Raw genomic sequence first — 17,513 nt, 5'->3', positions numbered from 1 at the left:
GTAGAAAGTGAAATTAAGATGTATGTGTTCAATCAACCATGAAATGAACCTGAAACATTGGTGTCTTTTGTATTACTTGTATTATCTGCATAACCATCTTTTTAAATGATACGGTAGTTCATCAGGTGAAAGTTCCATATTTAAGTTCTCTAAAACCACAGTTAAAAGCATAGCTTTTAATTTTGTTTTTGCATTTCTTTTTCTTGATTCATATTGTTTCCTAAGGCTAAATTTCTAGAAGAATAATTACTAAGCTAAATGGATATGAACATCTTTGAGTTCTTAAAAAATATTGCAGCATTGCTTTCTCAATTTGTTGAACTGGTTTCTAATGCCTCTCCAGTTCTTCTCTAAGGAAAACTAGTCTTCCTTATAGTTACCTGGCTTTAGGTATCAAAAGTTACCTTCTTTTTTCGTGGGGTTTTGTTTTGTTTGTGTGTTTTTTTGATGAAAAATTGTATACTTAGATTTAGCCACCTAGACGCAGTTTAGATGATCCCAATTTTGTTGGCAACATCCATACTCAGGAGCCAGTTGTACATAATGCCTTCTTATCTCTCTAGGGCCTGATCAAAACATTGACTGTGGCCACCTCAGTGTCTTAGAGCTTCCTCATTGCCTTTTGATCTGGTGCTTGTTGGCCTTGACATCCACAGTGGATAAAAGTGTGTCATTGCCTTCTATTTTATTCATTACTGACTGGGTAGTTAGGGGGAATTTGATGACGGCATAGTGGTCAAGCTTGTTTCTCCTGGGGGTACTCTTTTGAAGATCCTTGTGTTGCCTCCGGAGATACAGTGTCTTGGTCCATCAGAAGGTAGGTGAAATGTAGATCTTTTTTGTGTGTGACTGTGAACACCTTTCAGCATTGCTTTCTTGGCCTTCAAAGCCTTTGCTTTGGCCCCTGCTTTGGGAGGTACAGAAGGCTTCCTTCTTTACTTTTGATGCCATCTTTGTGAAAGGCAAAGGTTCCCTTCTTCAGGGGTGCCTGGCTGGCCCAGTTGGTAGAGCATGGGACTCTTCCATCCCTAGGTTGTGAGTTCAAGCCCCACATTGAGTGTGAAGCCTACTTAAAATTTTTAAAAAATTCCCTTCTTAAAATTAACTATAAGTTAGAATTTATGCTTGGGTCAGTGATCTCTTTAGTCTGTTTATTTTCAAGAAATGGCGTTTATTGGCTCTTTTCATATCTCATATCTTAATCAGTCAGCCACAATTTATTTTGAAAGGAAAAAAGGAAAAACATGGGTAGCATTTACTTTGAGTTTTACCACCATTTCCCTAATGCTACTTTTATCCAGTCTAGGAGTTTAAGAATATTTTTAAAAATTTCTTCTACCTGGCCCTCTTGGTATTTAATCTTACTTGACTTTCATTTCCTTTTTTTTTATTTTTTTTAAAGATTTTTATTTATTTCTAGGAGAGAGAGAGAAAGACAGCGTGAGCAGGGGAGGTTCAGAAAGAGAGAGGGAGTCATAGACCGAAAGAGGCTCCAGGCTCTGAGCTGGCAGTCAGCACAGAGCCCGACGTGGGGCTTGAACCCACGAACTGCGAGATCATGACCTAAGTGAAAGTCGGACGCTTAACCGACTAAGCCACCCAGGCGCCCCTTTCATTTCCTTTTAAGCGTGCTTACTTTTTAAAATTTTTTAAGATTTTATTTATTTTTTAACTAATCTCTTCACCCAACATGGGATTCGAACTCACAGCCCCAAGATCAAGAGTCTCACACTCTTAAAACTAAGCCAGCCAGGTGCCCCAAGTATCCTTATTTTTTAATGAGAGCAAATATTTTTGTGACTTTGTTTTTAATACTCATCTAGAATGAAGTGTTTTCAGAAAGGTAAGAATAGTTATCTACATATAGATAAACACATGGATTAAAATTTTTCTTTGGTTGATTATTTTGTTGTTGTTATTTTAGGTGGTGCTTCCTACATTTATCCTAGAGAAGCGTTCCTTGCTGGAAATGTATGCAGACTTTATGTCTCATCCAGACCTATTTATAGCCATTACTAATGGAGCCACAGCTGAGGATAGAATGATTCGTTTTGTTGAGTACTACCTTACCTCATTTCATGAAGGCCGGAAAGGAGCCATTGCTAAGAAGCCGTACAATCCTATCATTGGAGAAACATTTCACTGTTCTTGGAGGATGCCAAAAAGCGAGGTTGCATCCACTGCTATCAGCAGCTCTTCTACCCAGGCAGTCACAAATCATGCTTCTCTGTCAGAAGAGGCTTTGAGCCAGGCGGGATCAGACTGTTACACAGTCAGATTTGTTGCTGAGCAGGTTTCCCATCATCCTCCAGTCTCAGGATTTTATGCAGAATGTGCAGAGAGGAAGATGTGTGTAAATGCACATGTCTGGACTAAGAGCAAATTCTTAGGCATGTCGATAGGTGTGACAATGGTTGGAGAAGGTAAGTAGAAAAACTGTCCTCCAATTTTTAATATCAAACTGCAATCTTAAATTTGGGGAAGCTAGATAAATATTATGAGTCCGAAATGTTATGTGTACTACTTCCAGTTTTTGGTGTGTTCCAGAGTGGTGGGAGGGCTCATATTAAGGACAAATATAAATTATCTTCTTAAGATTTTTCCCTGATTTTAAATATAAAATATTTTTATTGTAGAATATTTGGAAAACAGAAAAAAATAAAGCATCTCTAAACCCTCCATCCAGAGAGGGATTAATTTAGCTAGCATTTTGTATTTTTTTAAATTGTGTATGTGTTCATACTTTTATTTCTTTTTTATAAAAATTGGGATTTGTTCTCTCTGTATAGTTTTGTGTCCTGCTTTTTTTTTTTTTTTTACTAAATATTCATTTTTCCATGTCATTGATAATCTTTAAAACATGTTTTAATGACTGTATAATATCCTATGAAATGAGATATTTACCATCTCTTATATTTAATCATTTCCTCTATTTGGGCATTAAAGGTGTTTCCATATTTTCATTATTATAAAAAGCACTCAAGAAATTACCTTCTAGGTAAATCTTTGTCTACATCTTTTATATGTCCTAAGGAGGTATTCATAAAATATTTAAAAATACATCGCCAGACTTTAATTCCACTTCATCAAAGGTTATAAAAAAAATAATTTAAGGTAATACCCAAAAATCAACATCATCAAAAAACCTCCACAGAAATCATTGCAGAGTTAATGAGAATATAATGGCGGAAAAAAAGCCCTACCATTAAAAACATTTTTTTTTACATTTATTTATTTTTGAGAGAGTGAGACAAAGCATGAGTGGGGGAGGGACAGAGAAAGAAGGAGAAACAGAATCTGAAGCAGACTCCAAGCTCTGAGCAAGCGTTCAGCACAGAGCCTGACTCGGGGCCCGAACCCGTGAACCATGAGATCATGACCCGAACCGAAGTTGAACACTTAACCCGACTGAGCCACCCAGGCATACCCCCCGCTTTTTTACATTTCATTAACATTTTAATGTTAAAGGAAAACTCTTATGCATAGAATAATTTGTTCAGAATGTAAACTTGCAATGTAAACATGGTATAATTAAGCCTGTGATGCTAACATTTTGATACTTTGTTATTGCAGCTGTGAGGGAAATACTTTATCCTCCTTTTCAGTTTTCCCCATTTTTAAGATCTGTTGTGAGGAGTCTTAGCAATTTCCAAATGTTTTAAGTTAATCAAAACTTTTATAACGTTAGAAAATACTCATGTTTTGTTAATTAAAAGGCTTGCCACCTCCAGTTATAAACTTTGTCACATTAGCTCTCTAAGATCTTCATGAATCAATTTATTTTACTTTATAGATGAAAAAAAGTCTAGAGGTGATGAGACATATTCAAGGTCATAAAAGTTAAGGCCTAACCAGGTTTAGAACTTCATCCTTTAACGTACTCTCCCTGAGGACAGTTAGTTCTTACCAGTTCATTTGGCAGAAAGAATCTGGCAGTGATAGCCTCTCCAAGAAAGGAAATACTTCAGGAAATAAGGAAAAGCATTAATCTTAATCTTGCACTAATCATGAAAGTAGTACCAAACAGGTAATTTTTATTATTTAAGTATTATTTATTATTTAAAACAATTTTAATTATTATTTAATTTTTATTTATTATTAATCCATATATTTATGGATTACCTTTTAGAAATTAAATTTCTGTCAGTAATCTAATTAGAAAGTAAATGAAATCAGGGAATGGGACGCAACAATTCATTTTGCTCCAAATAACGACTACGTTTTGTATTTATTTGTTGGGGGAAATTCTACTTACTGATTAAGTGAGGTTTTAGAATTCTATTATCTTAACTAGTTTATTATCATATATATTCAAAATCGTACATTTCTTCAGATTTTAAATTCTATAGTGTGTGATACTAATGCTAAATATATCCTTAGGAATCAGATCATAAACCCAGGTTGTATGATGACATTTTTAGAAAAGTAATAAAGACAACTTTTCAAATTAAAATGAATCAGCAGTTATTAAACTCAAGGATGTTGTCTATATGTCTTCTGACAGCTCCCATTATATATAAACGTATTAAAGCCAGAACCATGTTCCTTATGAAATGGCTTGATAATTCTTTTTTTTTTTTTTAATGTTTTTTATTTATTTCTGAGAGAGAGAGACAGCATGAGCAGGGGAGGGTCAGAGAGAGAGGGAGACACAGAATTTGAAACAGGCTCCAGGCTCTGAGCTAGCTGTCAGCACAGAGCCCAATGCGGGGCTCAAACCCTTGAACTGTGAGACCATGACCTGAGCCAAAGTCGGACACTTAACCGACTGAGCCACTCAGGTGCCCTGAAATGGCTTGATAATTCTTGATTTATTGTTGCCCTTTGTGAAGACTCTAAAGGTAATTCAAGAAAACAGTTGGTGTTACTTTATTTAAAGTAGACTGCTTTAGAATCTCAGTTTGTCTATTTGCTTATCTTAAAAATTAACTATATTAAAATATTTATTATAACTCTTGACCTTATTTGTGAACATCAAGAACTGAGTAGTTAATGGACTTTGATTAAGAGAGAGATACCATTAGGGGCACCTGGGTGTTTCAGTTGGTTAAGCATCTGACTCTTGATTTCAGCTCATGTCATGATCTCATGGTTCATGAGTTCAAGCCCTGCATCAGGCTTTGTGCTGACAGCACAGAGCCTGCTTGGGATTCTCCCTCTCCCTCTCTTTCTCGCTCTCAAAGTAAATAAATAAACTTAGAGACAGAGAGAGAGATACCATTAGAGTTCAGACTCTACATGTTAAGTATTTAGTCTGATGATGACCCAGGTAATGAGCTTGAGTTAGTATAAATTGATTATTCATTAATATAATTTTTCTTCTTATATATATTATTAAAAATTTGTTAATGTTTATTTTTGAGAGAGAGACAGTGTGAGCAGGGGATGGGCAGAGAGAGAGAGAGGGAGGGAACTGAGCCAGTTGCCCCTCTTGTTTATATAAACATTCTTATATTATAGAATATATAAACATAAAATATATATATAGAATATATAAACATTCTTAGGGGTGCCTGAGTGGCCCAGTCAGTTAAGCATCTCACTTCGGCTCAGCTCATGGTCTCACGGTTTGTGAGTTCGAGCCCCTCGTCGGACTCTGTGCCAACAGCCTGGAGTCAGTCTGGAGCCTGCTTCAGATTCTGTGTGTGTGTCTCTCTCTCTGCCCCTCCCCTGCTCATGCTCTGTCTCTCAAAAATGAATAAACGTTAAAAAAATTTTTTTAATAAAGTGAAAATAAATTAATTTAAAAACCATCCTTAGTATAGCATCACTTAATATAAAACTAGCCCCATTAGAATAGTATTTGTTTGAAAACTTTACTTCTATTTCTTATAGCCTTACACCAAATACTTCAGGATTTGTCAGAGTTATTATGATGGCCATAGTTGTTATGATAGAATTAGTTTTTTTCTTCCTAATATATATAGAATAAAGAATGCTTTTTTTTTTTAATTAAACTGAGACTAAGTTCTATGACTACAGCATTAGACATTATTTATTACTAAACTGAACAAGTTATTAGTACTAATGATCAGACCATAACATGATGCAGTATAACATATTCTTAAAATCTGACTTAATAGTCTAATAGAGGGAAATCTTGGTCTATTTCCACTGCAGCATTTTCTGGTTCTGTGAACCCCAAAGCGATAGCAACATTGTAATGAAAGTAGCCTTGATTAACTATTACCAGGAATATTACCAAATACAATTGTAAGTGAAGTTAGTTTAATCCAAAGTTAAATGAAAATTAACAAAAATAGAGTTTATTTACTAGATTCAAGAAAATAAGAATGGACCAGAAGAATGGTTTTATAACTTTTTTTTTTTTTTTTTTTTTTTTTTTTTGTTAACCACCTTCATGTTTTCACCTTCAGGTATTCTCAGTCTGTTGGAGCATGGAGAAGAGTATACATTTTCTCTACCTTGTGCATATGCCCGGTCAATTTTAACTGTTCCTTGGGTAGAACTTGGTGGTAAAGTCAGTGTCAACTGTGCAAAAACTGGGTATTCAGCCAGCATCACTTTTCATACTAAGCCATTTTATGGTGGCAAACTGCACCGGTAAGAACATTTTAATGATACCTAGCTCTAACTCTATGAGTTTGATCTTATATTATAACTCCTTATTCTTTTTCTGCTTTGTTTAATGTTAATGGAGTTGGAGTTTTATTTATGTTTATTTTTTCAAGGCATTCTGGACATCCTGATCTAGTCTTAAAAATAGTGACAAATCTATCTATTCATATAAACATTTCCTGGTTAAGTAACTAAGGAGAAGTAGATTAGAATTACTAACAAATGAACTTGGCAATCTTTGGCCCAGTTTCTGCCTTTAAAGGGGTTTAGACTAGACCCGGCCCCAGTGAAGACAGCTATTTGTACAAATTAGCATGAAAATGTATCTAATCATATGAAATAGTTCAAGAAGTACAGTGATGGAAGCTAGTGTTTTTAGGTACTAATACTGTGAATAGTGGCTTTGTTCTAAGTCCACACAGGAAATGTCCAGTTCTTATACTCCCTTCTCACCTTCTCTCAGTCTCTTCAGCATTGGTCCAGATCATCCAAACTACATGAAGACAATTGATCCAATAGAATCCTCAAAAGGATACTGACTCTTTTCCTTAAGCCCTTGATATCCTTTTTTTTAAATGTTTATTTATTTTTGAAGGAGAGACAGACAGAGCATGAGTGAGGGAAGAGCAGAGAGAGAGGGAGATACAGAATCCGAAGCGAGCTCCACGCTCTGAGCTGTCAGCAAAGACTCGGACACGAGGCTCGAACTCATGAGCCACAGGTTTGGACACTTAACCAACCGAGCAACCCAGGCAACCCTCCCTTGATATCTATTGTAACTGTCCCTAATGTAGGGTTAGTTTTCTCTGTCTATAAACTCTTGATTGAAAAATACCTTGTTGATGATTTTCACAAAGTGAAAATTTGAGTACTTTGATCTAGACCTGGAACATTACCAGCATCCTAGAGATCTTTCTCATGCCCTCTTACAGGTACACACACACCTTCTTCCTAGGGTAGCCACTTTCCTGACTTCTACACCATTGATTAGTTTTGCCTGTTTTTGAACTCTATATAATGATGAAATTATACACTATGTGTTCTTTTGTATTTGACTTTTTCCTGAACATTATGCTTTTAAGATCCATCCATGTGTAGCATAGTTCATTCTCCTCACCGAGGATTGTATTACATTACATGACTGTCACAATTCACTTATTCGTTCTAACTTGGAGCCACTACAAATGATGTGGCTAGAACATTGTTTAGTGAATGTATGTATGAATTTCTGTTGGATAGATACCTGAAGGGGAATTACTGAGTCTTAGGGGATGGAAGTTGAATTTGAGTAGGTGCTGCCAAACAGTTTTCTTCAGTGGTTATTACCAAAGCACACGCCCTGCAGCCATGTTTGAGACTTCCAATTGCATATAGCTATTTTACTTTTTCATTCTTAGATGACCGGTACTTAACAATTTTAGAACTGGAAAGAAAGATTGATTGGTTTCCAGACATTGGGTGGCCCTTTAGAAATATTTCTTTTTTTTTAAATTTTTTGTAATGTTTTATTTATTTCTGAGAGAGAGAGAGAGAGATAGTGTGTTTTGGGGTGTTTTAGAGAGAGGGAGACATAGAATCTGAATCAAGCTCCAGGCTCTGAGCTAGCTCTCAGCACAGAGCCCAAGGCGGGGCTCAAACCCACAAACCGTGAGATCATGACCTGAACCAAAGTTGGACGCTTAACTGACTGAGCCACCCAGGCACCCCCCTTTAGGAATATTTTAAACACTAAATATTTCAAAACACTAAAGCAGAGAATTAAAACACACACATACACGTACATACTACCCAAACATAACCACTAGACATTGTCAGAATGGTCACCTATTACCGTTAGAAAGGGTATTAATATGGTTAACACTTTGCTATATGCACTTCTACTTACTTCTCTCATCATAGTAATCACAGAATTCACACCTTACAATCAGCTGGGGTTTTAGAAGTCACTACACCAGGGGCATCTGGGTGGCTCAGTCAATTAACGTCTGACTTCAGCTCAGGTCATGATCTCGCGGCTCGTGGGTTAGAGCCCCACATCGCGCTTAAAGCCTGGAGCGTGTTTCAAATTCTGTGTCTCCCTCTCTCTCTGACCCTCCCCTGCGCATGCTGTCTCTCTCTCTCTCTCCCTCTCTCTCTCTCTTTCTCTCTCTCTAAAATAAATAAACATTAAAAAAAATTTTTTTAATAAAAAATTAAAAAATCCAACCCAGGTCATAATTTTTCTGTCTATATTCCTATACAATCCTTGCTATTTGAATATATCTCTTAACTTTGGTATAAGAATACAGTATGTGGGGCCCCTGGTTGGCTCAGTCGATTAAGCGTCTGACTTCGGCTCAGGTCATGATCTCACAGTTCGTGGGTTTGAGCCCCGTGTCAGGCTCTGTGCTGACAAGTATCTCAGAGCCTGGAGCCTGCTTCAGATTCTGTATCTCCCTCTCTCTCTGACTCTCCCCTTCTCACGCTGTGTCTATCTGTCTGTCTGTCTCTCTCTCTCTCTCAATTTCTCTCAGAAATAAATAAAAAACATTAAAAAAAAGAAGAGAATATATTCTTTTGCTGACAAATCTGATCCTTAATCTGAAGGCTGTGGGGAGCCAATTAAAATTTTAAGCATAGAAGTAGTAAATAAGCATGTTATTTATTTTTATCTTTTATTTTGAAATCATTTCAAACCTACAGAAGAGTTGTACAAACTCTAATATACCCTTGGTCTAGTTGCTAGGATTTTGCTTCGTTAGCTTTATCAAAATCTTTTTCTCTCTCTATTTTATTTTATTTTTTTTTTAATGTTTTATTTATTTCTAGGAGAGAGAGAGAGACAGCATGAGCAGGGGAGGGTCAGAGAGAGAGGGAGTCACAGACTGAAACAGGCTCCAGGCTCTGAGCTGGCAGTCAGCACAAAGCCCAACGCGGGGTCCGAACCCACGAACCGCGAGATCGTGACCCAAGCGAAAGCCGGACGCTTAACCGACTAAGCCACCTAGGCGCCCCACTCTCTTTATTTTCTTGTTATTTTTCCTGAAACATTTGAGAGTTAAAGATCTCCTGACATGTGTTAAAATATCTTAGTCTGAATTTCCTAAGAAAAAGGAAATTCTCTCCTATAATCACAGAACAGCTGTCATTTAAGAAATATATATAGTCTGATATATAGTCCGGATTAAATTTTGTTCACAGAACAGCTGTCATTTAAGAAATATATATAGTCTGATATATAGTCCGGATTAAATTTTGTCAATTTTTGCAAAAATCAGCCATATTTTTTCTCCTAACCCACAATCATGCATTCATGTTTGTTTTTTTGTTTTTTTTTTTTTAATTTCTAAGAGAGAGAGAGACAGCGTGAGCAGGGGAGGGTCAGAGAGAGAGGGAGTCACAGACTCTGAAACAGGCTCCAGGCTCTGAGCTGGCAGTCAGCACAGAGCCCGACGCGGGGCTCGAACCCATAAACCGCGAGATCATGACCCAAGCGAAAGTCGGACGCCTAACCGACTAAGCCACCCAGGCGCCCCAGAATCATGCATTCATGTCATTGTTACATCCCTTTAGTCTTCGGGAATATTTCCTTAGCTTTTCTTTGTCTCTTATGACATCTTTTTTAGAACACAGGCCAATTTTATAAAATGCTTCCCAATTTGGTTTTCTTGTTTGTTTGTTTGTTTTTAGGTTCAGGTTACGCATTTTTGACAAGAATACATTGTAAGTAATTTTGTTTCTGTAAGTATTTATTTTTTAAAAGACCTCTGTGATGGGAGGTGAAGAATGTACTGGAGGGTAAGGGGAGTGAAGAGAGATTAGAAGAAAGGAGACTGGTTAGACATTCAGAGGTGACCTTTCAAGGAGTAACTAACAGGATGCAGAGGGATCAGGAGCCATCTAAGATAGCTTTGGATGACATCCTAGTTATTTACTGCTAGTAATAAACTTCTCTAAAACTTAAATGCTTAAAACAGCAATTTATTATTATCTTTCACAGTTCTGTGGACTGACTAGGTTCAGCAGGGTGATTCTCACATAGTGTCTTTCGTGTTGTTACAGTTGGATGTTGGTTGAGGCTTCAGCCATCTAAGGGCTCGATCCAGCTTGATATCCAAGGTAGCTCACTCATGTGAGAGGCAGTAGATCTGGCTGTTGACCAGGAACAAAGCTGGGGCTGTCATTCAGAGGGCCCACATGTGGCCTTTCTGCATGACTGGGGCTTCTTTCACCTTGGCAGCTAGATTCCTAGAGGAAGCATCTAATAGCATTTTAAAAGACTTACTGGCTTTTGATACCTGGTTTTCATATTTTGACTTTTTGAAGACCCCTAAAGATTTCAAATAGACATCCTCATTTTTTGTTAATGATCAGTCATCGTATTTACTCTCTTGTTTGTTTCAATTCTTATTTAAATTGGCTTCTTTTGCCCCTTCATACTCTTTATAAATTTTTTTTAATGTTTTATTTATTTTTGAGACAGAGAGAAACAGAGCATGAGCAGGGAAGGGTCAAAGAGAGAGGGAGACACAGAATCCGAAGCAGGTTCCAGGCTCTGAACTGTCAGCACAGAGCCTGATGTGGGGCTCAAACTCACGAACTATGAGATTGTGACCTGAGCCTAAGTTAGCCTCTTAACCAACTGAGCCACCCAGGTGCCCCTCCTCCTTCATACTCTTTACCTATCTACAGTGCCACACTCATTTGATTTTTCTGTCACTTGAAAGTGCTACCTTTTTCTCTAACAGTCTCTTTCTTTACTTTCCATACATATATACTCTGTCCATAATTCTTGACGGATACTTTTAGCTGACTCTGAAGTTTCCTCATTTTTTCCATTCTGATCTCTCTCAAGACTGGTGATTTCACCTAATTTCTCATTTAAAAGATTCCTATTGGAAATAAATCTCTCTATTGTTAATAAAATATTATAAAGAAGGATTTCTTTTTTGCCTTCCTCTTCAGGCAGTCTAGTTGTTTACTGCTATCTGCTATCAGAGCAGACACATTATCTGCTGTCTGCATTTGATATAAAATATATTATCTTCCACTTGTCTTCCCTTACTTCATTTTCCACAGCTCTCTCCGACGCAGCCAAGTGAGCCTACTTAACTATTCCTCATGCCCATGGCTATCTCCTAATCAAATTTTCCACACTCACTTTAGGATGATGATGATTATATAAATCATCCTAAAGCAAGGTCAGAATTATCAGTATAGATAAATAGACATAGCATTCTACCTGTCTCTCTATCTACTGGTATGATATTAAGATTATGTGGACTGTCTGCTAAGTGACATACTTTTCTGCATACAGGAGATACATAATAGAAAGACTATCTCTGCCTTCAAGAAGTTTTCAATGTAGTATTAGAATCAAGCACCCTATCTTTGGAAACCATTTGTAAAGCTTTTATGGAAAATGGCATATATAATAGACATTTAAAAACAGTCTGTTATTGTAATAATCATTGCAATGGAAGGGAGATTAGATAATTACTATACCGTAAAAAAAAATTTATAGTTTATTTTGAGGGAGAGAGAGAATCCCAGACAGGCCCTGTGCTGACAGCACAGATGCAGGGCTTGATCCCATGAACCATGAGATCATGACCTGAACCGAAATCAAGAGTCAGATGCTTAACAGACTGGACACCCAGGCACCCCTGAAAATAAAATTTAATTCTGACTCATATGTTAAAAGTAAAAAAAGAAACATGATGCTCAACATACACTTCTTTGTCTGATAAAGGAAGCCTATCACTTTTTCGAGAGAGACAGACTATTTTCCTGGTATTAAATTTTAAAGGAATGTGTTGTAGTATCCTTATATAGTAGCATTTAGGAACATAATAGTATCTTTTTCAGTAGCTCTGCATAAAATGTAATTATCCTTCGTGTGAGCATTTCAGATATATATCAATAAAACTCAAAGCTAAAGTCTTAATAAAAACTTTATTTTTGTTTTGTGAGATTTTTTTGTTTTTAAGTAATCTCTTTACCCAATGTGGGGCTCAGATTCATAGTGCCAAGATCAAGAGTCACATGTGCCAGCCTGGCACCCCAATCAATAAAAACTTTCTATATGAAGCCAAGTTAATATATCCAGTGATTTTTCTGGTATTCCAAATAGCTGTAGAGCTAGAGTCTAGACCACTTAAAAGGCTAACTTGATGTCATGTTTTCAGAAAGTGAGAGAACAAATGCCTTATCAGTTATCAATCATCCTCACTTTAAAGATGAGTAGGATAAAAACGTAAGATGTAGCTCGATTCTTAGTATCTTAAGGACCATATTCTACGTTATTGGTTGATACAAGATCTATATCTACATGCTTTAGATATTTAGATAGTCATTTACTTATTGTCTATAATTGCTTTCATGCGACAGTGACAGAGTTAAGTAGTTGTGACAGAGACAGTCTGGCCTGCAAATCCTGATATTTACTTCCCAGTCCTTTACAGAAGAATTTGCCAGCCCTGCATTAGGCTGTTATGAAGAATTATTATAAGCAGAATGAGGTGAGGCCCTTGCTCCTCCTTGTGTTGCTTTTGCATATTCCTCATGCAAAGGAATGGAAATGGCCCATTCCATTTCCATACAGTCCTCCAGTGTGTGTGATTCTAGTTCCTTGCCCCAGTTCTCTTTGTGCTGCTCTTACTGTACAGCCCCACTAGGTGACAAGACCCCAGCATGCATGAATAGGGATCTAGGGTTTGCTATTTGTCGAGTGGAAAGGCATGTGAGGGAGATAATGATAACTTGAGAGATAGTGCTATGGTAGTACAAGATCAGATGAGGAACAGATTATGGTCCCTCAATTATCAGAATATAGTTCTGAGGGTGCTTGGGTGGCTCAGTCCATTAATGATCTCATGGTTTGTGAGTTCGTGCCCTGTGTTGGTCTCTGCACTGACAGTGACAGTGTTGGGAGTGACAGCCTCTGTCCTTCTCTCTCTGCCCCTCCCTCACTTGCTCTCCCACCCCTTTCAAATAATTAAATAAAATTTAAAATATATATATCGTTCTGGGTATATGTGGATGGAGAAGAGAAGAGATAAGTGTTCTGTATCATCTCCTCATATCCTGTTTCATTGGAAACAAATTTTCAAAGAAGAGAACAATGTTGGCAAGTGGGATCAGAGAAGAAATATGGACATCACAAGAAATAGTCAGGCAAGAAGCCCTTAGCAATAGAATTATTTAAATTTATATACAGTAAAACGTTGGATTCCAAGTAACTTGTTCTGTGAGTGTTCTGTAAGACGCGCAAGCATTTCTAATAAATTTTAAGTTGATAAATGATGTCTTGCAATACGAGTAGTACGTGATGCTGAATGTCATATGATCACAACTGAACCAACGGTTCTTTCTCTTTTGCTATGGAATTGTGGGTGATTGTGTCCTGTGCTTGTGTGTTCAGTCTCAGGGCACGGTGTTTGGCAGAAATCAGTGATTTTTCAGAATGTTGGAAGGTGCCCACAACTGGCACTAGTATATTTTTGGTCATTTTAAAGCACCTATGGACAGTCCTTTTCTTTTCCATTCAAGAGTAAGCTTAGGAAGGTTTTGTTTCATTCTGGGTCAGGCTGCCTGCAGATATAGACCATGTCCTCTGCTGCCTTATTGCCAGTTGCATTAAATACAGTAAATGGTAAGAGTTATTTAATACTGTACTATAGTCAACATCTATGTGAGCATATACAGTGGCCCTGATGCAGAAAGATTCCATTGAGCCAAGAGGTAGCAGTTATTCCTTTAGTAATAGTGAAAGTCGTCCTACACAATAACCCTCCTCTCTCTTATCTCCCTCACACCAGCCATGAAGGTTTTTAAAGGTAAGTGCAGGTTAATGTGTTTATTTTTCTATATATTTTGTATTTTTGTAATTATTGTGTATTATATTACAGTATTGTAATCATTTTTATATTAATATTTTTGGGTTGTGGAACGAATCATCCAAGTTTCCATTATTTCTTATGGGGAAATTCGCTTTGATATACAAGTGCTTTGGATTATAAGCATGTTTCTGGAACAAATTATGCGTCCAAACCAAGGTTTTACAACACTTAGAAGTAAAACTGAGTTTCCACCTCTGTTGTAATCAAGCAGACTTGTTAGTCCTGGTTTTCTTTGTGTCCAGTGAGCTATAGGTATGCCTAAGTTTTGATTTGGGATGTTTGGTTTGCTCTTGGTTTCCAAACCTTTCTTACCTTAATCTCAAAGCCTAGTTTATAGATCATTTGCTTATCGGCCCCTATATCTCTGCCTTGAGTTCTGAGTTTGCAGACCTTTAATTAACTTATCTTGTTTGAAAACTATGGGCTCCCTAAATTCTGCTGCATCCTTCTGGTTCTTAGGTCCTTGGCTTATACCTGACAAGTACTGCTTACGGTTCCTGTCTGGGGCTTTAGTCCTATGGACTGCCTTTTGAATCCAGATAAACCAAGTCACTGGTACACTGATTAGACCTTAACATTTGCTCACTGTTCTCTAAGTTCTGAACCTCTCTCTTATCTGACCCTGTTGTTTCTTGTGTCCTACAGTGAACACAAAATACTTCATAAAAATAATTAGACCTGTTTATTCCGACCTTCATTTGAACTGCATTCCGTCTGTTGATACACTATCCAGATAACTCTCCATTAAACTTTTAACAGCAGTAGTGTTTGAGTTCTCTCTGAGTTCTGTGTTGATGATGATAATTTTTGTATACTGTTACTCTCTCTTTTAATTTTTCTATTTTGGCAAGAGAATATTAAGATTTTTTTACTTTTTCTATTTTTCTACCTCTTACTGGTTTAGCTGGTTTCTATATTCAATTTAAAATTAGGCTTATGTGATTTTACACAAAATCAATATATCCAGAACTTCAAATATAGGGACCCCAAACTTTTTTTTTTAATGTGTATTTATTTTTCTGAGAGAGAGAAACAAAGCGTGAGCAGGGGAGGGACAGAGAGAGAGGGAGACACAGAATTCGAAGCAGGCTCCAGGCTCCGAGCTGTCAGCTCAGAGCCCAACTCATGGCATGAATTCACAAACCATGAGATCGTTACCTAAGCCAAAGTCAGACACTTAACCAACTGAGCCACCCAGGCACCCCTAAACTTTTAAGTAACTAGGACTAGTTTTTTAAAAATGTTAAATTGTAATGTTGTAACATTTTAAAACTATAATGAAAATGTTAATATTTTTCATATTTCTATTTAGTTTTAATATTATAATAGTTTTGTTTGTAGCAAACATTTAAAGATCATACTTTGTGATCATTCCGGTAACTTAGTCTCTAGTTTAATTCCCAGTATTCTTTCTAAAGATTAAAGTTGAGGGGCACCTGAGTGGCTCAGTTAGTTAAGTGTCGGACTTCTGGTATGTACTCACGTAATGAGCCCCCATTTCGTGCTGACAGCATGGAGCCTGCTTGTGATTCTCTCTATCCCTCTTTCTCTGCCTCTCTCCCACTCACTCTGTCTCTCTCAGAATAACAAAATAAATGAACTCAAAAAAATTATCTAGTAAGCTGTCATGGGATTTAATGAGTCTGACTTTGGCACTCACAGACTGAAGTGAGCTGTATAACCAGTTTAAACATAATTCAGAAGGTACGTTTGTACATTTCACAATTCTAAGAAATAAGCCCAGTTTCACTTATTAGAGCATATCTTTATTTTTTACTTGTTTCTAGGGTTACAGGTGAAGTAAAGCACAACATCACCAATACTGTGGTATGCAGAGTGCAAGGCGAATGGAATAGTGTTCTTGAGTTCACTTATAGCAATGGAGAGACAAAGTATGTGGATTTAACCAAATTGGCAGTAACAAAGAAAAGAGTAAGACCTCTGGAGAAGCAAGATCCATTTGAATCCAGGTATGTCACCCTCACATCCATCCAAGAAAGAATCAGAAGCTCTGAATCTTAATCTAAGCCTTTTTACTAATTTGCAATCTTAGGCAAGTCACTTCACCAGTTTGCATTTGTAAGTTGGGTAAAACTATTACAATATTTAATAGTCAAAAGATTCCTATCCGTATCAAAAAATGTTTACAAATTATTAACAAGAAGATAGGTACCCTAATAGAAAAATGGGCAAAGGACATAAAGAGGGAGTTCATAAAAGTAGAAAAAAATGCCCACTAAGAAAATGAAAAATTGAGGTACCTGGGTGGCCCAGTTGGTTAAGCATCTGACTTTGGTTCAGGTCATGATCTCTCGGTTTGTGAGTTTAAGCCCCACATTGGGCTCTGTGCTGAGAGCGTAGAGCCTGCTTCAGATCCTCTATCTCCCTCCCTCCCCCTCTCTCTCTCTCAGAAATAAACATTAAAAAAATGAAAACTTATTCAGTGTAATTAGAATTCAAGGAAATGTAAGTTAAACAATAGGACAGGTTAGTTTTTAAAATAATACCTCTTGGGGCGAATGGGTGGCTCAGTCAGTTAAGCATTTATCTTTGGCTCAGGTCATGATCTTGTGGTTCGTGAGTTCAAGCCCTGCATCGGACTCTGCTGACAGCCTAGAGCTTGTGGAGCCTGCTTCAGATTCTGTGTCTTTCTTGCTCTCTGCCCCTCCCCCACTCACACTCTGTCTGTCTCTCTCAAAAATAAGTAAACATTAAAAAAATTTTTTGAAATAATGCCTTATTTGAGAAAAGTGAGTAAATAGGCATTTTCATACTGCTGGTTAGAGGATAAACTGGTACAACCCCCACCGGAGAGTATTTTGGCAATATAGGTCATAGGCCTTTAAAAGTGCATAAAATGGATGTCCGTGTGTGTGATAATTGAGTAAAGTTCCCTAGATGTGTTTATAGTGGGTGCTTGTGGAGAGGAGTAGTGGGGTGTAGGATAGGAAGGAGACTTACCTTTCACAGAATCCCCTTTTTGAACCATTTAAATTTTCTGTCATGTGGAAGTATTCCTCTATCAATTTATAAAAGATAAAGGGAAATACAAGG

General features: G+C 37.1%; 1 protein-coding gene across 1 annotated transcript in view; it reads left to right on the top strand.

Moving 5' to 3' along the window:
- Positions 1 to 17,513, top strand: part of OSBPL11 (oxysterol binding protein like 11) — an 84,732-nt gene that overhangs the window by 55,368 nt on the left and 11,851 nt on the right. The window contains exons 9-11 of the mRNA XM_039253043.1: positions 1,925 to 2,423; positions 6,378 to 6,564; positions 16,247 to 16,429. Coding sequence (XP_039108974.1) covers positions 1,925 to 2,423; positions 6,378 to 6,564; positions 16,247 to 16,429 — 869 coding nt within the window. The remainder of the gene's footprint in view (positions 1 to 1,924; positions 2,424 to 6,377; positions 6,565 to 16,246; positions 16,430 to 17,513) is intronic.

Source organism: Hyaena hyaena, unplaced genomic scaffold (genome assembly GCF_003009895.1).
Source record: "Hyaena hyaena isolate Hyena2069 unplaced genomic scaffold, ASM300989v1 scaffold_434, whole genome shotgun sequence".
NCBI classification, from domain to species: Eukaryota; Metazoa; Chordata; class Mammalia; order Carnivora; family Hyaenidae; genus Hyaena; species Hyaena hyaena.
The sequence above is the reverse complement of the archived record's forward strand: the minus strand, read 5'-3'. Positions and strand labels throughout refer to the sequence as shown.